Source organism: Lithobates pipiens, unplaced genomic scaffold (genome assembly GCF_037356315.1).
Source record: "Lithobates pipiens isolate NorthernLeopardFrog02 unplaced genomic scaffold, aLitPip1_a1.2 Scaffold_28, whole genome shotgun sequence".
Taxonomy (NCBI): domain Eukaryota; kingdom Metazoa; phylum Chordata; class Amphibia; order Anura; family Ranidae; genus Lithobates; species Lithobates pipiens.
The window spans coordinates 208,122,426-208,150,123 of NW_027507789.1; the positions used below are offsets into that span (position 1 = coordinate 208,122,426).

General features: G+C 44.2%; 1 protein-coding gene across 1 annotated transcript in view; it reads left to right on the forward strand.

Annotated features, from left to right (window-relative positions):
- The first annotated feature begins 300 nt into the window (after positions 1 to 300).
- SAMD10 (sterile alpha motif domain containing 10) overlaps positions 301 to 27,698 on the forward strand; it is a 50,340-nt gene continuing 22,942 nt past the window's right edge. The window contains exons 1-2 of the mRNA XM_077460388.1: positions 301 to 804; positions 24,087 to 24,268. Of these exons, the coding sequence (XP_077316514.1) occupies positions 720 to 804; positions 24,087 to 24,268 (267 nt within the window). The 5' untranslated portion in view covers positions 301 to 719. The remainder of the gene's footprint in view (positions 805 to 24,086; positions 24,269 to 27,698) is intronic.

A 27,698-nucleotide genomic window follows, 5' to 3' on the forward strand; every position in this document is an offset into this window, starting at 1 on the left:
AGGAGGTCAAGCAGCCAGCTCAAGGAACTTCTAAACAGTCTGCCATGGAACCCTACCAAAGGTTCCACAGAACCCCTAGTTGAGCATGGTTGAGCTATTGCTATGAAGTAAAGGTCAGTGGTTGAATGGGGCCCCCAAAATTCTATTTGTACAGGGTCTCTTTGTTGACTTTGTCCACCATTGGATGGAAACCCCCAAGGTGCTGATCCAGGAGGACATTTTTATGGATTTGGATCTCACATTTTTATGGTTTGGTCATGTGAAACCAGGAAGTGTTTGAGGTTCCAAGTTAATTAAAAGCACAATTGCCCTGTGTTCAGCATCAGAGGGAGTGAAGGCATGGGAAGCACCCAGCTGGGGAAGAGAAAAGCCTTTCACTACCAGTGCCCCCCTGGTGAGCAGACAGCTGGGCAGGAGCGATAGTGGCACAAGAGAGGATTGCAGCGGAGTTCAGGGGATCAGCTGAGCGCACACCGAACATCGCAAGGAGAGAGGAGCATCGCACAGGTCCGGTGTACAGAAAGGAGCATTGAACCGGTCCGGTGTACAGAGAAGAGCGCCGCACTGATACAGAGGGGACGTCTGTAAGGATTCCCGGAGGATGCGGAGCGGGTGACCCGGAGAGAAGAGCTGGGTGTCCGCCCTCCTCCCCCATCCCTCCGTGCGGTGTGTGAGTGCAGGCGGCGGCGGCTCTGCTGTCTATGTAACCCGGACGCCCGATGTTCACTGACCTTCGCTCCCGGATCGGGGAGAGGGAGCCCGTCGGACGAGGGGACTACAGCCCGGAGCGGGGCAGCATGGACGGTGGGTGCGAGATGGGGGGCACCATGGACGGTGGGTGCGAGATGGGGGGCACCATGGACGGTGGGTGTGGGGTGGGGGCACCATGGACGGTGGGTGTGGGGTGGGGGGGCACTGCGTGTCTGTACTGCTTGAGTGGTTGTTGCTGCTACATGGGTGTGATTAGGGACACTGCATGTCTGAGAGAGGGGCCACTACATGGTGCTTGTGATTAGAGGATGGGGGTCACTGTATGGTACATGTATATGTTGGGGTGACTACAGATTATGGGGTTCACTTAATGCTGCCAGTAGATAATGGAGGGGTCACTACATGCTGCTAGTGTATATATGATGGGGATCATTGCATGAAACATGTGTATGTTGTGGTCACTTGCCTGTCTGCATGATGGAGGTCACTACATGCTGCCTGTCAATAGATGATGGGGGGGTCCGAATATGCTGCCTGTCAATGGATGATGGGGGGGGGGGGGGTCACTACATGCTGCCTGTCAATTGATGAATGGGGGGGTCACTACATGCTGCCTGTCAATAGATAATGGGGGGGGGGGGGGTCACTACATGCTGCCTGTCAATAGATGATGGGGGGGGGGGGGTCACTATATGCTGCCTGTCAATAGATGATGGGGGGGTCACTACATGCTGCCTGTCAATAGATGATGGGGGGGGTCACTACATGCTGCCTGTCAATAGATGATGGGGGGGGTCACTACATGCTGCCTGTCAATAGATGATGGGGGGGGTCACTACATGCTGCCTGTCAATAGATGATGGGGGGGTCACTACATGCTGCCTGTCAATAGATGATGGGGGGGGGGGTCACTACATGCTGCCTGTCAATAGATGATGGGGGGGGGGTCACTACATGCTGCCTGTCAATAGATGATGGGGGGGGGGGTCACTACATGCTGCCTGTCAATAGATGATGGGGGGGGGGGTCACTACATGCTGCCTGTCAATAGATGATGGGGGGGGTCACTACATGCTGCCTCTCAATAGATGATGGGGGGGGGGGTCACTACATGCTGCCTGTCAATAGATGATGGGGGGTCACTACATGCTGCCTGTCAATAGATGATGGGGGGGGGGGGGTCACTACATGCTGCCTGTCAATAGATGATGGGGGGGGGTCACTACATGCTGCCTGTCAATAGATGATGGGGGGGGTCACTACATGCTGCCTCTCAATAGATGATGGGGGGGGGGGTCACTACATGCTGCCTGTCAATAGATGATGGGGGGTCACTACATGCTGCCTGTCAATAGATGATGGGGGGGTCACTACATGCTGTCTGTCAATAGATGGGGCAGTCACTACATGCTGCCTCTCAATAGATGATAGGGGGGGGTCACTACATGCTGCCTGTCAGATGATGGGGGGTCACTACATGCTGCCTGTCAATAGATGATGGGGGGGGGGGGTCACTACATGCTGCCTGTCAATAGATGGGGCAGTCACTACATGCTGCCTGTCAATAGATGATGGGGAGGGGGGTCACTACATGCTGCCTGTCAATAGATGATGGGGGGGGGGGGGGGTCACTACATGCTGCCTGTCAATATATGATGGGGGGGGGGGTCACTACATGCTGCCTGTCAATAGATGATGGGGGGGTCACTACATGATGCCTGTCTGCACGATGAAGGTCACTACACGTTGCCTGTCAATAGATGGTGGTGGGGGGGGGGGGTCACTACATGCTGCCTGTCAATAGATGATGGGGGCAGGGGATGACTACATGCTACCTGTCAATATATTATGGGGGGGGTCATTACATGCTGCCTGTCAATAGATGATGGGGGGGTCACTACATGACAATAGATGATGGGGGGTGACCCTACATGCTGCCTGTCAATAGATGGAGGTGGGGGGGGGGGGTCATAACATGCTGCCTGTCAATAGATTTTGGTGGTCACTTCATGCTTCCTGCCTCTAGATCAGTGATGGCGAACCTTGGCACCCCAGATGTTTTGGAACTACATTTCCCATGATGCTCAACAACACTGCAGAGTGCATGAGCATTATGGGAAATGTAGTTCGAAAACATCTGGGGTGCCAAGGTTCCCCATCACTGCTCTAGATGATAAGGAGGTCAATAATGTGTCTGTCTATAGATGATAGAGGTCACTACATTCTGTCTATTTAAGACAAGGGTCACTACAGGATGTCTGCCTATAGATGATAGGGGGTCCCTACATGCTTCTGGTGTGTGTGTGTGTGTGTATATAAGATGGGGGCTACTACATGCTGACTATCTACATTTGATGAGGGTCACTACATGCTACCCTTTCTTTTTTTTTTTAAATGGTGGAGTTCACTACATGTATATGATTTGGTCACACTACTTACAGCCTGTTCATATGATAGGGGGTCATTACATGCTTTGTGGGTATGATAGGGGATCACTACATGCATCATACATATGATAGGTGGTCACTATATGGTACATGTATATGTTTGGGGTCAATATAGATGTGTGATGGAGGCATTACCTGTTTATTATTTGGGGAACTATATGAAGCACGTGTAATTTATAAGGGGCCATCTTTTCAACTAGATGTGTATGGTAAGTGGCACCACATGTTACGTGTGTGATAGGGGCCCTGTCATAACACATGGTGCATGCATGCGATGTGACAGACACGTATGTAATAGTAATACATATAACAGTATAGGAGGCATAAAAGTGCAAACTTGATGGGAATTACAAACACATACATGTTATATTGTAGGTTAAGGTGGAATGCTCAACACATTTTATCATTATCAAGGCATACTTGGCTATTTTTGATGGCTACATCATAAAATGCATTTTCTGTCTGTCTGTGTAGTTTAGATACATATTTGTCTCGTACATCTATCATATGGTTTTTGTACTTCTTTTATTTGTACATTCCTGTGTTTTAGAGAGAGAGTCTAGTTGTGGTGACAGGTATATGTGCTTCATAAAACACAGTAGAAGAATTTATGGGGCATCGAGGAGTTTACGTGACAAGAGAGTCCTTTCATGCACAGAGGTCATAGTACCCATGCAGATGACATTGACGATATTCTGTGCCTGATAGAATGGCAATATACTATAGCACATTTGTATAATAATCTGTATATATGTAGCCTTTTTATACAAGTGTAACAGTTGGGTAACCGCCATCATTCATGATTCACCTTAAAACAGTCAACAAAGCAAAAAGCTAAAATCAAATTGGCAGGTAGTTTTCAACACTTTCCACCTTATAAGCCTAGATGTGTTTTTCTGACCCCATGATATGTCAGAGGTGTTTTATTATCAATATAAATATAAATAAACTTTTCTACCTCCCCACACTACATTCCAAACAGCTACTGTGTTTAAGAAACCCTGATACACATATAAAACTGATAACAAAGTACAAGATCCTGGAAATAGAATGGACTTCTATTTCGCTACATTTATGTTTTTATCACTGATGCTATTCTTTAATTTGTATCATTTTATTTACAGGAGCAAGGTGTTTTGGTATTTTACAATTGTTGCACTTTGTTGCTGTAGGAGGGTTATTTATATTTTAACCATTTCCAGCCCAGGCCTATTCTGGCACTCCTCTCCTACATGTAAAAATCTTTTTTTTTTTTTTGCTGTTTGAAAATTACTTAGAACTCCAAACATTATATATATATATATATATATATATATATATATATATATATATATATATATATATATAATGGGTTTTATTTAGTTTTTTTTTTAGCAGAGGCTCTAGGGAATAAAATGGCAGTAGTTGAAGTTTTTTATTTCAAAGTATTTGCACAGCAATTTTTCAAATGCATTTTTTTTAACTGTTTCATGAATGAATAAAAAACAAACAAAGCACTAAAGTTAGCCGTTTCTTATTTTTTTTATTTTAAACAAACGCTACTCACACGGGCGACCGCACGGTAGAAGCACCGGAGGACAGCGGAAGGGAGGGGGCATTTGGAGTTTGTTAATCCTGTATTGTATGTGTATCGATTATAAGTATGTTAGCTCTACAGGGATAGTGATCTCATGTATTAGTACAAACCAAAGCTGGCCATACGCGAGTAGAATTTCTAACAAACATCCATAAAAAAAATTCTCAGTACCATTGGCGTACGCAGAGGGTGTGCCTGGGCACACCCTAATTACCCTGTGAGGGGCAGATTCCCCCTGCTGATATTTCACCAAAGCCCCCCAACAGGGCTCCTAAAAAAAATTATAAAAAATGTAAAAATTGTAAAAAATGTATAAAGTAAAATAATAAACTACTGACATCCTCCACAGCCCCACTGACATCCTCCACTGCCCTACTGACACCCTCCACTGCCCTACTGACACCCTCCACTGCCCCACTGATCCACTGCCCCACTGACATCCTCCACTGCCCCACTGACATCCTCCACTGCCCCACTGACACCCTCCACTGCCCCACTGACACCCTCCACTGCCCCACTGACACCCTCCACTGCCCCACTGACACCCTCCACTGCCCCACTGACATTCTCCACTGCCCCACTGACATTCTCCACTGCCCCACTGACATTCTCCACTGCCCCACTGACATCCTCCACTGCCCCACTGACATCCTCCACTGCCCCACTGACATCCTCCACTGCCCCACTGACATCCTCCACTGCCCCACTGACATCCTCCACTGCCCCACTGACATCCTCCACTGCCCCACTGACACCCTCCACTGCCCTACTGACTCCGTCCATGTTTTAATACATTTGGGGTACACACCCTAATGTAATAGGCTGCACACACCTATGCTCAGTACATTTGATGACCTGACGAATGTTGAAAAATGACTTCAGAATTTTGTTTGCTTTTAACTAGGGCTGTGGAAATCAAAGACTAATTCCTCGATTAATCGAGTCACTTTTTTTTTTTGATCGATCAAAATTTATTTTGATCGGTACTCACCTCTTGGCCAGCTTCTGGGTCTTCAGGAAGTTCTGTCGGAGATCGGCTGACATCATGGACATCAATGTCACAGGATTCCTCCCCCCCCCCCCCCCATTCCACATGTGCCCCGTCTGCTAACGAAGGGAAGGGGGGAGGAGGCCGGTGACGTCGAAGTTCTGATTGAATGTAATGCGTACGGGGGAGGAGCTACGCATGACGTGACCCACTGCTGCCCTACGAAACTAGCACTATTGTCAGCTTTACATGCTGTGTTTTTATCATCTTTATGTGAGTAGTTTGTGTTTGAACACAAAAATTAAATCTTATACTTATACTTATACTTAAAGTGGTTGTAAACCCTTACAAACCACTTTGACCTACAGGTAAGCCTAGATTAAGGCTTACCTGTAGGTCCAAGCAATATCTCCTAAACCTATATGGTTTAGGAGATATTTGCCCGAAAACGGGCACCGCTGTCTACGGCGCATGCGCCGTAGACAGCGGCGCGCAGGCGCACTGAGCGCGGCATTTCCAAGAATGGAGCTGCCGCGCGTGTCGACTCCCGTGCGCATGCGCGGGAGTGACGTCATCGCGGCTTCGCCGAATGACAGCGGCGGAGCTGCGAGACCCCACCAACAAGATGGATGCGGCGGACTACAGGGGACAGCGGTGACTTTGCTGGCTCCTGTGTCAGGTAAGTGACACATAATGGGCTACTATGCGATGCTTAGTAGTCCATTATGCTTTGCCTTTGCAGGGAATGAAAGAGGAAGTAAACTCATCAGGGTTTACTTCCTCTTTAAGCGGTGAGCACTTAGATCTTTTCTTTCTACCCATGACCTGGCGTCCTTGCTGAGATCTAAGGAGACGTGAGAGAAGTTTATAATCCATGTTAACCCTTTTGATACCCGCTTGCATGATCACCTGTTTGCACAGGGGTCCATGCCATAAGGTGAGAGTGATTAGTTAGACCGGAGGTGGAGGGATTGTCGTGCTACTGTGAAAAAAAAATGACTTATGTCAGCGCTACAGTTTGTATTTAAAATGTATTTGTGTGAACTGTGAAGTTAAGTCATGGATTGTGGAAACTAGTGTCGGGTGATTGTATATAGTGTATACCACATTTACCACTGACTAATGCAGAGCTGCAATGCAAGGAGATCAGCTAAAAGTAGTTGGATCTGTATGTGCGTTTATAATTCATCAAAATTAGTCAATTAATCAATTTTAAAAAAAAAATATCGATTAATCGAACACGAAAATTTTAATCAGTAACAGCCCTAATTTTAACAGTTGATTTGGGAAATATTGGATTTTCACAAGCGATGACTACATACACTGTTAGAAATTTGTTTGAGAAAAAGATTTTGTCAAATCGCCTGTGGTCAAAAGCAAACGGTGATTTGATCCCACAAAGTCCTCGTTCACACAAGCATATAACATTATACACTCATGCAAGGGCTGTGTTTGCCCACACTGCCATGCACAGATGTTGCATGCATCCCCATGCAGTCCTATTCATGTCAATTGGGACATGGAGGCTGCATGGACACAGCCGCTGCACCCAGTTTGACATTGGTGCGGGTGCATGGTCCTGAACACAGACCGTGTGAACAGGGCCCACCGCACGGTATATGCTGTAGTAACCCTGTGCGAACCAGGCCTTACAATTAGAAAATCGAAACAAGCATTCTTAAAACGAAGGCTTGTTAAGGTCCATGGCTGAACCCTGTACCTGTCCCTCCCGGGCACACTAAACTCTAGGAGGGATGTACTGCACCTAAACAGCCCCTTATGTAAGGGGTCCTTGCGGCTTCACAGCTGGGTCCCTACTGTGAATGCGCAAAGCATGCTGCGCTCCTTACTGGCCACTGGCAACAGGAGGAGGGGGGCCGGACTTGTAACGTACGTTGCTGTGGAGAGGTCTTATGGAAGTGTCAATAACCTCCCTCCCCAAAAGGTGCCAAATGTGGCAGGGAGGGGCCGACTCGGATAAGCGGAAGTTCAAGTGGCGGCCGGTGGAAATTTTTCTTTGGGGGGGGGGGGGGGCCCAACAGTCTTTCCTGACATTTTCTTAGTCGCATTCTACAGCAAAGCCATGGGCCGCAGAGAGCTTCCACAGCATCCGAGGGATCTCATTGTTGAAAGGTATCCGTCAGGAGACGGGTACAAAAGAATTTCCAAAGCATTAGATATACCATGTAACACAGTGAAGACAGTCATTATCAAGTGGAGAAAATATGGCACAACAGTGACATCACCAAGAACTCGACGTCCCTCCAAAATTGATGAAAAGAAGAGAAGAAAACTGGTCAGGGAGTGCCAAGAGGCCTACAGAAAAATTAACCACTTCAGACCCAGGCCAATTCTGACATTTCTCTCCTACATGTAAAATTCCTAATTTTTTTGCTAGAAAATTACATAGAACCCCCAAACATTATATATGTTTTTTTAGCAAAGACCCTAGAAAATACAATGGCGGTCATTGCAACTTTTTATCTCTCACAGTATTTGCGCAGCAATTTTTCGAACGCGTTTTTTTCAGAGAAAAAACAGTTTTATGCTTAAAAAAAAAAACCAGTAAAGTTAGCCCAATTTTTTTGCATAATGTGAAAGAAGAAGATACGCCGAGTAAATAGATACCCAACATGTCACGCTTCAAAATTGCACGCGCTCGTGGAATGGCGCCAAACTTTGGTATTTAAAAATCCCCATAGGCGACGATTTAAATTTTTTTACTGGTTACATGTTTTGGGTTACAGAGGAGGTCTAGGGCTAGAATTATTGCTCTCGCTCTAACGTTTGCGGCGATACCTCACATGTGTGGTTTGAACACCGTTTTCATATGTGGGCGGGACTTACGTATGCGTTCGCTTCTGTGTGCGAGCTCACAGGGACAGGGGCGCTTAACATTTTTTTTTTTTTTTTTTATTGTTAATTTTATTTTTTTATTTTTACACTTTTTTTACACTTTTACAAAAAAAAATAAAAAAAAAATTGATGACTTTTATTCCTATTACAAGGAATGTAAACATCCCTTGTAATAGGAATATGGCACGATCGGACCTATTTACAGTGAAATATGGGGTCAATAAGACCCCATATCTCACCTCTAGGCTGGGAAGAATAAAAAAAACGAAAAAAAAAAAAACGATCATGTCTTCCTAGCCAGATCGGCGCCGTTAATTTGAATACCAAGGCTGGGCGTGACGTCATAACATCGCGCCCGGCCTCCGAACGATCATAGAGACTCCAGGGACAATCTAGTCCACTGGAAATCTCTATGATCACATGCTGGGGCCGGCGGATCCTGTGACCGACTCACCGATGGAAACGGTGAGTCGGTAGAAGCACCGGAGGGCGGCGGGAGGGGGGGCGTCCCCTCCCGCCGCCCGTGAGAACGATCAAGCGGCGGAACAGCCGCTATGATCATTCTTATGGTGTAGGGAATCGCCGGCTGAAAACGGCAATATCTGAATGATGTCTGTGGACTCAGGCATCATTTAGATATAACCAGCGAAACCCCATGACGTGCGGGTCTCAAGTGGTTAAATAAAGGAGCTGCAGGAATATCTGGCAAGTACTGGATGTGTGGTACATGTGACAACAATCTTCCTTATTTTTCATATGTCTGGGCTATGGGGTAGAGTGACAAGACGGAAGCCTTATCTTACCAAGAAAAACATCCAAGCCCGGCTAAATTTTGCAAAAGCACAACTGAAGTCTCCCAGAATCATGTGGGAAACTGTTCTGGTCTGATGAAACCAAGGTTGAAGTTTTTGGTCATAATTCCAAAAGATATGTTTGGCACAAAAACAATGCTGCACATCACCAAAAGAACACCATACCCACCGTGAAGCATGGTGGTGGCAGCATCATGCTTTTGGTCACCTTAGTCAAGGTAGAGGGAATTATGAACAGCATGACAACGACCCAAAGTATACATCCAAATCAACAAAGGAATGGCTTCACCAGAAGAAGATGAAAGTTTTGGAATGGCCCAGCCAGAGCCTAGACCTGAATCCCATTGAAAATCTGTGGGGTGATCTGAAGAGGGCTGTGCACAGGAGATGTCCTCACATTCTGACAGATTTTAAGTGTTTTTGCAAAGAAGAGTGGGCAAAATTGCTAAGTCAGGACCCGCCATGCTGGAAGACTCATACCCAAAAAGACTAATAAACCAAAGGGCGCTTCAAAAAAAGTATTCGTGTAAGGGGTGTGCACACTTATGCAAACATATTTATTTCAGTTTGTTGTACAGTTTATAGGTCACATTAATGGTTGAAAAAGTGAAATTTTATCTTTATCTCCTTTTTGTTTTTTTGCATCACAGAAACCTGACATTTTAACAGGGGTGTGTAGACTTTTTTTATATCCACTGTACATCTCTTTTAAAAACGTGTCCGCAGGTAAATTGCATGGTGCATTTGGCACCACGTGTTTCCGCAAGTTACAAACCAAACTACGTTTTCCAGTATGTGGAGGGGGTGCCATTAAGAATTTATAGCAACCTGGTGTGTCTGATAAATAGCGGGGTATTTTTGCTGTGGTTGCAGGAACCCGTACAACTTAACATATCAACCCGCAACAGTGTGAACGTAGCCTTAAGATTGGTAGCTGTCGGGATCCGCTCCCAATCGTGACCACTTGGACAGCCAACCACATGATCACCAATCCATTCCGCCCCCTGGTTGTTCAAAGCTTTTAAAATGGGACACTGGGAAAGGGTTATTAAAGTGGAGGGCTGCCCTAAAATAAAAAATGGCGTTAAAATTCTTTAAAAAAATGTAAATTTAATTTTTTTTTTTTTTTTTTTTTTTTAACTTACCTGAAACCGCTGTTGTTAGGCAGTCTTCCTAATCTGCCTCTTCCTATTCCGTGGTGCTTCTTCCTCCGCATGTGAGCAGCCCCATTGCCTTCTGGGGCAGAAAACAACGGGCAATTCACAAAGCACCGCACGACTCGCGCATGCGCAGTAGGAAACGGGCGGTGAAGCCTCAAGGCTCCACTGCCTGTTTCCCTTCGTTAAGATGGAGGCGCCGACAGTGGATCTGATGGACAGATCGGTCTCGGGCAGCCGTCACCGTGGGCTCGCTGAACAGGTAAGTGTTCTTATTAAAAGTCAGCAGCTACAGTGTTTGTAGCTGCTGACTTTAAAAAAAAAAAAAAACAAATAGCGGCCGAAACGCCCCTTTAAGCCCTTTTTATGGTTTGCTTTTAGGCTCCATGCACACTGAAGCTGATAAACTGCAGTTTATTGGCGTTTGGGCGTTTTTTGTAAAAGCCCATAAACTCAACTCTATGTTAGCCTATGTGTCCATGCACACATGGACGTTTTTCAGCTTTAATGAGCAGTGGAGTTTATGGGCTTTTTTCTGAACGCCAGAAATTCGCGTTCAAAGTGCCGTTTTTCAGCGGCAAAAAACGACAAACGCTCATTAACGCTCGTTCATTAGTGTTCGGCATTCTATTTTTCAATGCATTGTGGGATTTTTGGAGTGTCCTTTGTGTATTTTTATAAAAAACGCCCATTAACGCTAACGCTGTAAAACGCTCATTAACGCTAGTATAAAACGCTGTTAAAAGCAGGTTTTTCAACCAGCGTTTTCTGCCAGAAATCTGGCGTCCAGAAATAGCTTTTTTGAGCTTCAGTGTGCATGGAGCCTTAAAGTGTATCCAAAGCCAAAACGTTTTACAAATAAAATATAAAATGATATAGTCTGTAAATTTTTCTTTCTGTGTCTCTTTGGAGAATATATATATATATATATATATATATATATATATATATATATATATATATATATATATATATTAGGGCTACAACTAACGATTATTTTCATAATCGATTAGTTGGCCGATTATTGTTTCGATTAATTGGTTAATAACCTTTAAAAAAAAAAAAGAGGGTCAAATTGACGTTCATTTTCAACCACAGTGACGGGAACATTTGGAAATAATAGAAAACTTCTTAGTCAAAAGAATTTTCTGACACTGTATGTGGATTTCATTTAGAAATGACATTCATTTTAAAAACAGAATGTTAAAAACAAGTGAAAATTCTTTCATTCAGCGAATGTACAAATTTTTTCGCCTGAATATTCTCACTTGAAAATTGATCGGTGTGGCCAGCATAAGGCTCAGTACACACCTATGCAGTTTGCTTTTAATCTGTTTCTGCAGTGCTTTTTGCTGTGCGTTTTTATTTTTGTGCACTTGATTTTACTGCAACTTGCATTTTTGCATTTTTTTTTTTTTTTTAAAACACAAATTGCTGCAAAAACAAATTACATGCTTTTCTGCAGCTTCTCCATTGAAGTATATTGAACCAATAAAGCACCATTTTGCAATAAGTCCCCGACCCTTTCAGATGTTAGCGTGTCCCATAGGAAACCATGTAAATGAACTGTAGTGCATTTCTGCAAAAAAGCACCAATAAACATATAGATGTGAACCAGGTCTAAGCCCCTGTACACACGGTCGGAGATTTCGACAACCAAATCCGTCGGATTTTGTCAGTCGGATCTTGTCCGAAACTGTTGCATACACACAGTCGGACAAAGTTGTCGAAAAATCCGATCTTTTAGAACGTGATGACGTAATTTCGTTACGATGGGACTACATTCAGGCTAGTAACCAATAGCTTTGATGTAGGAATTTGATCTGAGCATGCGTGGCACTTGGTCCGATCAAAATTCTCTACACATGATCGGAGTATGTCCGACCGGCCCAGTTGGTCGGAAAATATTTCCAACAAGTTGGAAAATTGGGTCGGACGGATATTCCGACAGAATCAGTCCGATGCAGACCACACACAGTCGGATTATCCGACAACGCGGTCCGATAGGACACATTCCGACGGATTCTCCGACCGTGTGTACAAGGGCTAAGACGTTTAGTAACATAATGGGGTTAAAAAAAACTAAAATTAGCCCTTTATAGTAGAAAAAAAAGCAGATAATCACTACTTTAAGGAGTTAATTTTTTTTACTGTAGAACGGTGAAAGTAATATTTACAGTAGTGATTATTTGCTCTTTTTGTACTATAAAGGTCTAATTTTAGCTTTTTTTAACTCCATTATGTTACTGGTCGATTAATCGATTTATGAAAATAGTAATCAATTAATTTCATAATCGATTCGTTGTCGATTAATCGATTAGTTGTTTCAGCCCTAAGACCTATATATATATATATATATATATATATATATATATATATATATATATATATATATATATATATATATATATATATATATACACACACACACACACACTTTTTTTTTTTTTTTTATCTCTAGATACACCAGGAAATGAAAGAGCCTTCCAAAGTAAGAGAAGTCTTCCTTATAGTTGTCACTGAATCAGATTTCCTCATTGCAAGAATTTCCATTCATTCTTGTTCAGGTGACCACTCAAAATTTCCTTCACTTCTACAATGGTCACCATTACAAATGGAGGGTGTATCTCTCCATTGGGGATACTGCAATAAAAACCTGACCTAGGTTATAACCCGTGATTACTCTAGCCAGAATTTAGAACAATGGCTTTAGATACAGTATAATTATAGTATAATACAGTATAATTTATGTACGCACATATTTGAAAATTCAACACATTGAGGATTCTTTACGATTCTTTACTGTACTTAATTTGAAAGAACAGATTGAAATCGATATGCTCTGTAGGTGGCTGATGCTGCATATGATTATTTTTATTCATTCATTTTGGGATTCTGATTGCCATCGTATATTTTATTTTTGCGGTAATCTTTAGGAGGCTCAAAAGCGGTTATTTCTTATAGTAGGTGATCCATTCTCTTTTAAATGGGCCTGCTGTAATCTTACTGTAGCAAAACAGTCCCGAGGGCTCATGTCTGCTCCATTCTCTGCACACAATGCACACCCCTTCTATTTATTTTATCACAGTCTTCTGCGCTCCATACAGAGATACTGCTGTCCGCTGGACCGCTAATTGTCCTTCAGATCCAGGATTAGCAGACTCCAGCACAGGACTGATTGGTGAACTGCAGCAGTGACGGATTCCAGTGAGATTTCCGCTGAAAGGCAAGAATGAAAGGCTCAGTCTGCCCTATAGTGCGGAGTCTAGAAAGATGAACCCTGAGATTCTTATATCTCTTGGGGACACCAGCGGTGGGCTCTTTTGCAATAGTCCCCGGCTGATTTTTCTGGCCACCCTTGGAGTCTCATGGACTGTGCTACAACAAATATTAACCACTTAAGGACTGTGCTTGTTTAAAGTTAAAAACAGTATTTTTTGCTAGAAAATTACTTAGAAACCCCAAACATTATAAAAAAAAATTCTAACACCCTAAAGAATAAAATGGCACTGGTTGCAATATTTTGTCACACCGTATTTGCGCAGCGGTCTTACAAGCGCACTTTTTTTGGGGAAAAATACACTTTTTTTAAAGTAAAAAAAATAAGACAGCAATAAATTTAGCCCATTTTTTTTATATTGTGAAAGATAATGTTATGCCGAGCAAATTGATACCCAACATGTCATGCTTCAAAATTGCACCCGCTTGTGGAATGGCAACAAACTTTTTACCCTTAAAAATCTCCATAGCCAATGTTTAAAATTTTTTGCAGGTTGCATGTTTTGAGTTACAGAGGAGGTCTAGGGCTAGAATGATTTCTATTGCTTTACTGATCGCAGCGATACCTCACATGTGTGGTTTGAACACCATTTTCATATGTGGGCACTGCACGCGCGCTCGTTGGGACAGGGCACGTTTAAAAATTAATTTTTCTTATATATTTTACCATTTTTTATTTTATTTTTTTAAATTTTTTTTACAGTTTAAAAAAAAAATCACTTTTATTCCTGAACATAACTTGTAATAGAAAATATGAAATCTGGGGTCAAAAAGACCTCAGATCTCGTATTTACCCTAAAATGCAATAAAAAAATAATAATTGTCATTTTAAAAAAATTCACAAAAAAAAAACAAATGGCCCTTTTTTAAGAGCTATGGGCAGAAGTGAATCTATCCACAGCCACATGGCCATCTGAATTACAGCGGCAGGGGTGTTTTTTTCTGAAGCACCTGATTAGAGCCATAGGCCTCAAAATAGACTCGGAGCGCAGAGCATTGCGCTTGGAGCCCACCCAGGTGTGTTAGAAAAGCAAATAAATATTCGCTTTTCTAACACTGAATCGCCTCTCTGCCAATCGGGCAGCGTGGGTCTGGCACCAATTGGCTGAAAGATCAGGCGATCCTATTGGATGCCTAGGAGGAGGGGAGGAGACACGGCGGAAACTGCCGTGATCTGAGATGAGAAGAGGACACAGGAGATGCTGTCCCCGCCCACGGGGTAAGTGCCAGCAGACCGGCACACAGCAGGAGGCTGGTTATTTGCATCTACTTAGGCACAACCCGAAACCACATTGGCTCTATAATAAATGTTTGTTTATTTGTAAGAAAAGTAAAAAAAAAAAAATAAAAAAAAAAAAAAAAAAAGGGGGTATGCATTTGTAATGCTAACAATTAAATAGAAAGGAGCATAACAAAACTAATTTCCTTTAGGCTCTGTTTACACCTATTCAGTCTGATGCCATGCATTACATCGCAGAGTTAATGTGCTATTCATTGGCAGTGTATTTACTTGCATGGGCTGCCAGTGCACCACAATGGACTAAAAAAGCATCCTAGCGGCATTTTTGCTGATGCAGTGCATTACCATGCCTTGCATTATTGCAATGGAATACCATTCAAAATGATTCTGTAGCACGTTATGTTCCATTTTTGGTTTTGTGCATTAACACACGTCAATACAATGCATAGGTGAAAAGCCAGCTGGGTAATGCCACTTTCATGGGAAGAAAATATTGCAAAAAAAAATAATATAGCGTATGCAATTGCCAAACAAGCCACGATATAATATAACGTAATTAAAAATGATCTTTTTCTTTTCAATCTGCAGCATTGTAATTTTTTATAAAATTCAATGCAAAAAGGTGCCCAAAGCAAAGGGTGTACAGAACGTTCCCCCCCCCAAGAAATATAATTTCCTGATTGTGTGATTGGCTCACTGAATTTTCCTAGAAGTCTGCACTAAGATGCAAGTTAGATTTTGGGCATCCTCTGCAACAAAAATGTCATTTTTGGCCACTTTCCTCATTAGAACTCTGCAAGTGCAGCAGATGTTCAATATTGTGGCAATGCTCAAGCATGGCAACTCACTGCTCAGGGCCCCAGCAACCCTGCACTCCATATGCGACACACTTCCGAACCCAGCATCCTGTACGCAGTGCATTCCTGATCCCTGCATTCTGTACTTGGTGCACTCCCGATCCCTGCGCTCTGTACTCGGTGCACTCCCGATCCCTTTGCTCTGTACGCGGCGCACTCCCGATCCCTTTGCTCTGTACACGGCGCATTCCTGATCCCTGCACCCTGTACGCGGCGCATTCCTGATCCCTGCACTCTGAAAGTGGCGCATTCCCGATCCCTGCGCTCTGTACGCGGCACACTCCCGATCCCTGCGCTCTGTACGCGGCACACTCCCGATCCCTGCGCTCTGTACGCGGCACACTCCCGATCCCTGCGCTCTGTACGCGGCACACTCCCGATCCCTGCGCTCTGTACGCGGCACACTCCCGATCCCTGCGCTCTGTACGCGGCACACTCCCGATCCCTGCGCTCTGTACGCGGCACACTCCCGATCCCTGCGCTCTGAAAGCGGCGCATTCCCGATCCCTGCGCTCTGAAAGCGGCGCATTCCCGATCCCTGCGCTCTGTACGCGGCACATTCCCGATCCCTGCGCTCTGTACGCGGCACATTCCCGATCCCTGCGCTCTGTACGCGGCGCATTCCCAATCCCTGCGCTCTGTACGCGGTGCACTCCCAATCCCTGCTGTGGCAGTATGTTGAGTTAGTTTGAGGGGACAGCAAATTTACACTGTTATACAAGCTGTACACTCACTACTTTACATTGTAGCAAAGTGTCATTTCTTCAGTGTTGTCATGTGAAAAGGTAGAATAAAATATTTACACAAATGTGAGAGGTGTACTCACTTTTGTGAGATACTGTATATCCTCTATGACTATTGAGGAATATATTTAAATGAGAGATTTTTTCATCCCATAGTTCAGCTTTTAGGGTAAACTGACTACGTTTCTTTACAAGAGTGTTACAGTTCTTCTTGGCTAGCACTGCCATGTCACATGTTTTACCTTTTGCATCGACTTTCTTTTATTTTTGCTTCTTGCAACATTTGTTTTTTGCCGCTGAAGGACACATGATGCGATTATAGAGACTGTAGTACGTCTCTTGCATGAATATGCAAATTGCGCCTTGCTTCTTTTTACAAGTTCCCATCCCCCCCCCCCCCCAGTCGATTTTCACGCCTAAGGCACCACTTTAAAAATAGATTTAGGCAGGAGCAGAAGAAAAACACAACTTCTTTGTTCTCTGTGGCTGTATAAAACTGTAATCAGTCTCCTTCACTGCATGGAAATTGGATTGCTTGTTTATAGAGTGGCAAATATCAAAGCTGGTATAACAGGTCGTTGACAGTTGCTGATCTGGTGAAGAAGATAAAGAAGAACTTCTAAATGACCTGAAGCAATGGGTACAGGCTTCTACTCACTCTGATGGCAACACCCTTGACCTTGTATTCTCCTACCTTTGCACTCCATGCAACTTCACAAACAATCCTTTTCCTCTCTCCGACCATCACCTTATTCGTTTCTCTCTCTCTCTCTCCCCCCCTGTCTTCCACCACCTTTCCCTCCTAACCATCACCCATAGAAACTTTCGCATCTTCAACTCTTCTGTCCTCTATTCTGCCACTGACCACCTCTATGACAATCTCTCCCCTGTCCTGCCCCAACCAATCCACTTCCATCTACAATAAATCCCTGTCCTCCACCCTGGGCAAGCTCGATCCCCTCACTACATGCAGAATCAAGCCTCGACCCCTACAACCCTGGCAAACAGATTACACAAAAATTCTCAAAAAAAAAAGGTAGTCGTGCTGTTGAGCGTCTGTGGCAGAAGACCAAGTCTTTCAAAGACTTCAACCAATACTATTCTTTCCTCCACACTGCCAAGCCGACCCATTTTACAACTCTTATCAACACCTTCTGGTCCAGTCCCTGTAAACTTTTCTCTACCTTCAACTATCTACTTTGTCCTTCACCGCCTCCACCCACTGACTCACTCACTGCCCAGGAGATTGCTAATCACTTCAAAAACAAGATTGATAAAATCCGTGATGAAATCTCCATTCTACAGGTATCTCTCCCCATTAAGACCCCGTTACAACAGGTACAATTGACACTCCCCTTATACAAATCTGCTACTACAGACAAAGTTGCTAAACTCCTTTCTAACTCCCACCTAACCACCTGCCCCCTTGACCCTATTCCCTTTCAAACACTACGGTCACCCTCTGACTCTATCTTATGCTCTCTAACTCACATCTTCAATCTTTCCCTCAACTCTGGCATTTTCCCCAATGCTCTAAAACATGCACTGGTCACCCCCATACTTAAAAAGTCGTCCTTGGACCCTACCAGTCTTAACAGCCTACGCCCTATCTCTAGGCTCCCCTTCTCCTCTAAACTCCTTGAACGCCTGGTTTACAACCAACTGAGTGACCACCTCATTAAGAATAACCTTCTTGATCCCCTTGAATCTGGATTTCACCCTCAACACTCAACAGAAACTGCTCTTTTAAAACTCACAAATTACCTACTCGCTACAAAAACCAACGGACACTATTCTGTACGCCTACTTCTAGACCTTTCAGCTGCCTTTGACACGGTTGACCACCCCCTCCTCCTCAAAAAACGTTACTCCCTTGGTCTCCGTGACGGTGCTTTTCAGTGGCTCTCATCCTACCTATCACAACGCACCTTCAGTGTCACTTACAATTCTACTACCTCCACTCTTCTTCCCTTCTCCATTGGGGTCCCCAAGGTTCTGTTCTTGGACCTCTTTTATTTTCAGTCTACGTCTCTTCCTTGGGTCAGCTGATAGCCTCTCACGGCTTTCAATATCATTTCTATGCTGATGACACACAAATCTATCTCTCCACTCCTCAACTCACTCAATCAGCCTCCTCACGCATCACCAACTTACTAAAAGACATATCTGTATGGATGTCACAACACTTTCTCAAACTCATCTTGTCCAGAACCGAACTTATAATATTTCCTCCCCCACGTGCCTCTTCCCCTGACTTATCATTCGAGAGCAATGGCACAACCATCCACCCATCCCCACATGTCAGCGTGCTAGGTGTTATCCTGGACTCTTAACTCTCCTTTTCAGCTCCACATCCAGTTACTTTCCAAAGCTTGCCGCCTCAACCTCCGAAACATCTCTAAACGACGTCCCTTTCTAACCAATGAAACCACAAAGCTCCTGATTCACTACCTGGTTATCTCTCACCTTGACTACTGCAATTCCCTCCTCATTGGCTTACCTTTAAATAGACTATCCCCCTTCAGTCCATCATGAATGCTGCTGCCAGAGTCATCCACCTTACAAACCGCACAGTGTCTGCTACCCCTCTCTGCCAATCCCTCCATTGGCTGCCACTTGCCCAACAAATGAAATCCAAAATACTAACAATGAGTTACAAAGCCATCACTAGCCTAGTCTCAAAATACCAACCTAATCGCCCTCTTCGTTCCTCCCAAGACCTCCTGCTCTCTAGCTCCCTCATCACCTCCTCCCATATCCGCCTCCAGGACTTCTCCTGAGCCTCCCCCATCCTCTGGAATTCGCTACCCCAATCTGTCAGACTGTCTCCAAATGTATCCACTTTTAGGCGATCCCTGAAAAATGTCCTCTTCAGAGAAGCCTATCCTGCCTCCATCTAACTACTGTACTATTTTCTCCATTAACTCATCCCCCACAGCTATTACCCTTTTGTATAACTTGACCCTCCCTCCTAGATTGTAAGCTCTAACGAGCAGGGCCCTCTGATTCCCACTGTATTGAATTGTATTATAATTGTACTGTCTGCCCTAATGTTGTAAAGCGCTGCGTAAACTGTCAGAGCTATAGAAATCCTGTATAATAATAATCATCATCAAAAAAGAAATAGCTTAAAAAATAAAATAAAAAATATATATATATATATATACAGTGGTGTGAAAAAGTGTTTGCCCCCTTCCTCATTTCCTGTTCCTTTGCATGTTTGTCACACTTAAAGAGGAAGTAAACCCTTCCAAACAACTTGGACCTATAGGTAAGCCTAGATTAAGGCTTACCTGTAGGTCCAAGCAATATCTCCTAAACCTATATGGTTTAGGAGATATTTGCCCGAAAATGGGCACCGCTGTCTATGGCGCATGCGCCGTAGACAGCGGCGCGCAGGCGCACTAAATGCGGCAAATCCAAGAATGGATTTGCCAAATTTGTCGACTCCCGTGCGCATGCGCGGGAGTGACGTCATCGCGGCTTCGCCGTATGACAGCGGCGGAGCTGCGAGGCGCGACTCCCGTGCGCATGCGCGGGAGTGACGTCATCGCGGTTGCGCCGCTGTGATTCGTCGGAGCTGCGAGACGCCACAAGCAACATGGATGCGGCGGACTACAGGGGACAGCGGCGACTTCGCTGGCTCCTGTGTCAGGTAAGTGACACATAATGAGCTACTATCCGATGCATAGTAGTCCATTATGCTTTACCTTTGCAGGGAAAAAAAGAGGAAGTAAACCCATCAGGGTTTACTTCCTCTTTAAGTGTTTCGGAACATCAAACCAATTTAAACAATAGTCAAGGACAACACAAGTAAACACAAAATGCAATTTGTAAATGAAGGTGTTTATTATTAAAGGTGAAAAAAAATCCAAACCATCATGGCCCTGTGTGAAAAAGTGATTGCCCCCCCTTGTTAAAACATACTATAACTGTGGTTGTCCACACCTGAGTTCAATTTCTCTAGCCACACCCAGGCCTGATTATTGCCACACCTGTTCACAATCAAGGCATCACTTAAATAGGAGCTGCTTGACACAGTAAGGTCCACCAGAAGATCCTTAAAAGCTACACATCATGCCGAGACCCAAAGAAATTCAGGAACAATTGAGAAAGAAAGTAATTGCGATCTATCAGTCTGGAAAGGGTTATAAAGCCATTTCCAAAGCTTTGGGAATCCAGCAAACCACAGTGAGAGCCATTATCCACAAATGGCGAAGACATGGAACAGTGGTGAACCTTCCTAGGAGTGGCCGGCCGCCCAAAATTACCCCAAGAGCGCAGCGACGACTCATCCAAGAGGTCACAAAAGACCCCACAACAACGTCCAAGGAACTGCAGGCCTCACTTGCCTCAGTTAAGGTCAGCGTTCATGCCTCCACCATCAGGAAAAGACTGGGCAAAAATGGCCTGCATGGCAGAGTTCCAAGGAGAAAACCACTGCTGAGCAAAAAGAACATCAAAGCTCGTCTCAATTTCTCCACAACACATCTTGATGATCCCCAAGACTTTTGGGACAACATTCTGTGGACCGATGAGACAAAAGTGGAACTCTTTGGAAGGTGTGTGTCCAAGTATATCTGGCGTAGAAGGAACACTGCATTTCATAAAAAGAACATTATACCAACAGTAAAATATGGTGGTGGTAGTGTGATGGTCTGGGGCTGTTTTGCTGCTTCAGGACCTGGAAGACTTGCCGTGATAAAAGGAACTATGAATTCTGCTGTCTACCAAGAGATCCTGAAGGAGAATGTCCGACCATCTGTTCGTGTACTCAAGCTGAAACGAACTTGGGTTCTGCAGCAGGACAATGATCCTAAACACACCAGCAAGTCCATCACCGAATGGCTGAAGAAAAACAAAATGAAGACTTTGGAGTGGCCTAGCCAAAGTCCTGACCTGAATCCTATTGAGATGTTGTGGTATGACCTTAAAAAGGCCGTTCATGCTCGAAAACCCTCTAATGTAACTGAATTAGGACAATTCTGCAAAGATGAGTGGGCCAAAATTCCTCCAGGACGCTGTAAAAGCCTCATTGCACGTTATCGCAAACGCTTGGTTGCAGTTGTTGCTGCTAAGGGTGGCCCAACCAGTTATTAGGTTTAGGGGGCAATCACTTTTTCACACAGGGCCATGATGGTTTGGATTTTTTTCACCTTTAATAATAAACACCTTCATTTACAAATTGCATTTTGTGTTTACTTGTGTTGTCCTTGACTATTGTTTAAATTGGTTTGATGTTCCGAAACACTTAAGTGTGACAAACATGCAAAGGAACAGGAAATGAGGAAGGGGGCAAACACTTATTCACACCATTGTAATATATATATATATATTATAATATAATATAATATATATATATATATATATATATAATATAATATTTATGATACACACAGGTGCATCTCAAAAAATGTAGAATACCATCAAGTTAATTTATTTCAGTAATTCAATTCAAAAAAGTGAAACTCCTATAATTTTATATAGATGTGAAACACGCAGTTATATATTTTAAGCATTCCTTTCTTTTAATTTTGATAATTATGGCTTACAGCTAGTGAAAATCCAAAATTTGGTATCTCAGAAAATTTAGAATTTTACAGAAGATCAATAAAAAAAATAAAAAATAAAAAAAAGGATTTTTAATACAGAAATGTTGGCTTACTGAAGTATGTCCATGTACAGCAGGGATCTCCAAACTATGGCTCTTCAGCTGTTGTAAACCTCTGACATTCACAGATATGACTAGGCATGATGGGAATTGTAGTTTCTGAACAGGGCCATAGTTTGGAGACCTCTAATGTACAGTATAGTATGCACTCAATACTACTTCGGGGGCTCCTTTTGCATGAAGTACTGCATCAATATGGTGTGGCATGGAGGCGATCAGCCTGTGGCACTGCTGAGGTGTTATGGAAGTCCAGGTTGCTTTGATAGTGGCCCTAGTGCTCTAGAATTTCATGGTAGAAGGCTGCGCTGACTTTGGACTTGATAAAATGCAATGGACCAACACTAGCAGATGACATGGTTTCCAAAATCATGACAGACTGTGGAAAATGTTGCATTTCATTTGGAAATCAAGGTCCCAGAGTCTGGAGGAAGAGTGGAGAGGCACAGAATCCAAGTTGCATGAGATCCAGTGTGAAGTTTCCACAGTCAGTGATGTCATCTGCTGGTGTTGGCCCACTGTTTTTTATCAAGTCCAAAGTCAATAATCTGAATGGGCTTAGTCAATCATAGAGCAACAGCCCAGCTACAGCCAAAAAGGCATATTGTATGCAAGCATGGAATGGGACTTTGTGTAGATACCAAACAAAAAAAAAGTTGGTATAAAAAAAAATATAGCCCTTTATTGGGTGACAACTAAAAGTTAAACGCGTAACACAACTAAAACGATAGCAATCAATTACATCCAGGGTTTTTATATAGCATATATACATTCCATCATGGGCAGATATCTTCAATATCAGTCTGTACCAACACCCCAATGCGTTTCAACTCATAACGTGTCTTCATCAGGAGGTAAAAATTACAGTATAGAGCACAATGATGTAAACATATGATAAAAAGGATGTGCGTCCAGGGGGTGCTGATGCAATGCAAAGGACGCTGAACCCAGCAAAGAGGCCCCGATTAAATTGAGAGAGGGGGGACTTGAATGGTAAGGTAAATAACCTCTTCTGTTGAAAAAAGGGTAAATAACCTAATTAACGAGACAATAGACCCCTGAATCAAAAGGAAAAGAAAATTCCAAAAAATGAATGGGATCACCACCTGCTCTGAACTTGGGCCCTATCCATGCAGCCTAAAAGGCATATTGGGGTGATGGACTATAAAGAGGCAATATAAGGTACATAGTCCCCATACCTCATTGACTAAGGGAAGGTAGAAACAAGGTGTTGAGCACAAATCTTCAAACGGGTCATTGCTTGAGTGTCAGGCATAGTCGTGCACACACCCCAATTACCCTGTATGCATTAGCATTATCACTCTGTATGGGAAAGATCTCCCTCTTACTGGTTCTGCTTACACGCTTCTCTTACACTGTGTGGGCAGGGAGATCAATGCAGGTCCCCTAAATCTGTAGACACACACACATGCATGTGTGTTTGAGCTTTGGGGTGCAAACCTTAATGTAATAGGCTGTGCACACCTATGGTGCCAGGTTTCTATGGTAGTGAGCTCTTGTAAAAGGCCAGCTCAGGGTTTCCCAATAAACCTGTGACTGCAAGTTTCACCAAACCTTCTCTGCTGGAGAATCGGTCGTTGCCAATAAAGATGTATGCACATGGAAGATTCACCAGCAGAGAAGGTTTTGCTGAATTTCATAATAACTATTTATAAATATGCCCATAAGTATTCATTCAACCTCCAGTACATATAGTAACATCACACATATTGACTTTTTTTTTTTTTGCAGCTGCCGCTCACTTCAGATTTTGTCGGAACCTCCTGGAACACACTGTGTCCTCAGAGAATCTTAACCACCGCCTCCGACGTGATATCGGTAACAGCCTGACCTGGCACGATGGCCGAGGGCACAGAACAACCGGAGGCAGGGCAATTAAACTCCTTAAACAGCCTGGAACAGATGTATCACAGGTAACGGACTGCACAGGGTGCACTCCTCAGAATGGCATCTTCTTGTGGGTGTCACAGAATGTGAATTTGTCTCTTCGTTGGAATGGTATAAAGATCCACTAACAACTAAGAGTGCTAGCCAGGAACAGGCAAGTATAGCCTTGAGAATAGCAGAAGAGGTGCTTGGTCCCACCATGACTCTTGCATATCACTGACAGGTACATGGCTCCTTCTAAAAGATTTGACCTGCTTGCAGGTGCCAACAAGCACAAGAATTGCACGTTATGACCCCTTATGAAGGTGACGGGGTCAAGCTTGGAGACCAGTAGCTACAGCAGTAGAGATGCTCCCACCAACCAGCAGGATAAGCATACAAGTAGGTCACCCAGACAGATGATGCCGGCTCACCCAAGGTGCTCGGTCTAAGTGATAACTAGTATTCACCAGAGCTCATGATGGTAAAGATGGATTTTGCTGCGTGTTAGTACCAGGTTGCAGTCCTCAGGATCACGCCACCAGGAGGTGAGCAAGCCAGGGTCCAGTAACAGATATAGCAGGTTGGGATCAAGTGAAAGCATAGTCAGTAAACAAGACTAAGGTCAGTAACAAGTGGTTGCAGGTTGGGATCAAGCAGAAGCATAGTTGAGGAACAAGCCAAAGGTCAGTAATGAGTGGCAGTGGAGATATGGACGGCAGCAGGAGTGACCAAAGCTAGATGTTGGCTGGAGAGAGCACAATAATCTGTCATGCAGGAAGTGCAAAGGCATGGCTTACATGGGAAGTTCATGGGAGGAGCAAAGAGGTCAAGGTTCACCAGAAAACCGGTTCAAGGAACATCTGAGGTGGCTCAGCAAAAGGAGATGCTTTCAGACACATCCCAGTTATCTGGAGAGAAGTTTGAAACTAGGAGTTTGCTGCTATCAAGCTGTGTATAGCCACCAACGGCATGCACAATGACACACAGCTGTTGTGTTTTTTTTTTTTGTTTTGTTTTTTCAGAATCATGCAAGCTTTTGCAGACTGTGTAGTCTGAATCAAAGTAGCACACCCATTTAGTAAGAAAGAACTGGGTTGCACACCAGCGACGTAGAAACATCCAGAGAGTTTAATGCACAAGCAGTAAAGATAAGCAGCACAGATAGGCAACCTACTACTTTAGGCCACGCCGTAATGTCTTTTACCCCCTACAGGGTTTAATTGTGGGTCCCTACGATTAAGCCCTGTATAGGGTGAAACGCGTTTGAGGTTGGCTTCCAGTGGGTGGTGGCCTATGTGTACTGCTTGTCCTTACTGCTTATTCGTTAAACCTCGCTGGATATTTCTACATTGCTGGTGTGCAACCCAGTTCTTTCTTAATCTGTGTGCAGTGCAGGAGTAGAGGCGGGCTTCTGAGCTCTGGCACCCAGCTTTACTACAGGTACAGTAGGATGTTTTTAAGCAGTGATGAAATTTGGATGGTCTAACACCCATTTAGTAGCTGCAATCATGGCTGTCTTTAATATTGATTGGACCCTGGGCAAAACTTTTCTTGGGCCCCCCCCCCATGCAGCTTCGCTCTCCACCTCTGAGACATACAATAAATAGCAGCTAGTCTCAAAATCAGTTTACTGAATCAGATCAGGCAGCTATTGCGATTGGTTACCAGAGGTTACAGTGTATCATTACCGCTAACTAACTGGTTGGAAGAGGTTACAGCACACATTACAGCACATGATTTCTGCTTGTTGACTGGTTGCTAGAGATTACTGTGGATATGACCGCAGGAGGCATGATATACATATCAATGCTGCTGGCCGCCGCTATTTATGTATAAATGCCATCTTTATTTACATATGAATATCACCACTATTTACATATGAATGCCGGTAATTTACATGTAAAAACAGGGTCTGCAGGTGAGTCATCTGTACACAACAATAGGGCAGAGCTGGGCAGCATTAGTAGCAGCACTTCACACTGAGATATCAGGACACAGCATGGGACGAGGGAATTTAAACCAGTATAGTTGACAAGTATGAGGCAGCTGCTTTGGGCCCCACAACAATGACAGGGCCCAGGGCAGCTGCCCCTTTTGCCCTGCCTTAAAAACGACCCTGGCTGCAATCTTCATAGCAGCTGAGGACTGAAGGTTCTGGATGCTGTGACAGTATGAGACCCTGCCACTATGTAAATGTGCAAAAAAGTGACACTGAATTCTTAAATCTGCAGTTTGAGAGTCTCTTGCAGGTTGCTTGTGAATGGAGAAAGCGGTTTCAATGCTTTCTCTGGATTTGGTAGTTCTTGATCAAGGTCGGGAGTTTGAAGATACCAAAGAGTATTGAGCGGGATGGAACCTTCAATCCGGTGTCCAGGTTTTGCTTGACTTTTGCAGCCTGTGTACAGGTGTGCATGGTCATTATAAGGTAGCATAGCTCAGGGTAGGTGGAGTTGTTGCAGTTGCTACCATTTGGAGACAGACTCTGTCATACCTGGTTGCTTCCTGTCAGAGACTGTATACTTTGTGAGCGGAACTTCTTGCCCAAAGGAATGGGAAGACTATGTGGGCCTGGGAGACCAAGAGAGGGTCTGGGAAGCTGGGAAAGCTGAGGGCGCTAACAAGTTCAGGGAGGCTGGAGGAAGTCCGTAAATCTTGGAGAGAGTGAGCAAACCCTGCGGCCACCCCCCAGGCTTTGCTCACTCTCTCCGAGACTTCCAGACTTCCTCCAGCCTCCATTTATGGAGAGCCATATTTGGAAGCCATGAGTGGCACCATGCAGCGAGGTACTGCAATTAAAGCTGAGTGAGCTGAAGGTGTGAAGCTGAAACCCCTGCCTAGGAAACCTGATGATGTTGTAAAGACTTTTCTGTTTCCTTTTAATAAAAGTAGGCTACCAGGCCCTTTTTTTTTTTCTTTTTTTTTTTTTCATTTTTAAACAAACATGTTATACTTCCCTGCTATGTGCACAGAGCAGCTCTATTCCTCCCCTTCTTGGTTCTCCCTCTGGTGCTCTTTGCCCCTTCCTCCTGCCAAGTGCCCCCATACCAAGCAGCTTGCTATGCGTGCAACCGAGCAGGGGTGCCCATTCACCTGCGGGTCACAGCTCAGCCCCACCCCCGCTCTCTCTTCTTTTGGCTCACTGGCTGTAATTGACAGTACTTTCTCAATGAGGAAGAAGAAACCAGGGAGAGCTGCTGCTCTCATGCACATCGCTGGATCGAGATGGGGCTCCGTTAAGTATTAGAGTGGGCTGCTGCACACTTATTATTGTTGTCTGAGACTTAATTGAGGAGATATCCCTTCACCATGTACCTCAGTGACCCCCCCCCCCCCCAATGACACCAGGATATGAAAGGAGGGGAATAGGGGTCACCTGGACAGAAAGACCCAGACACCAAATACTGTGTGAGGTTCTAATCTTTCCTCACTGACTAAACAATGGGTTTTGTTGCCGTCTATATATCTTTTGGAGAG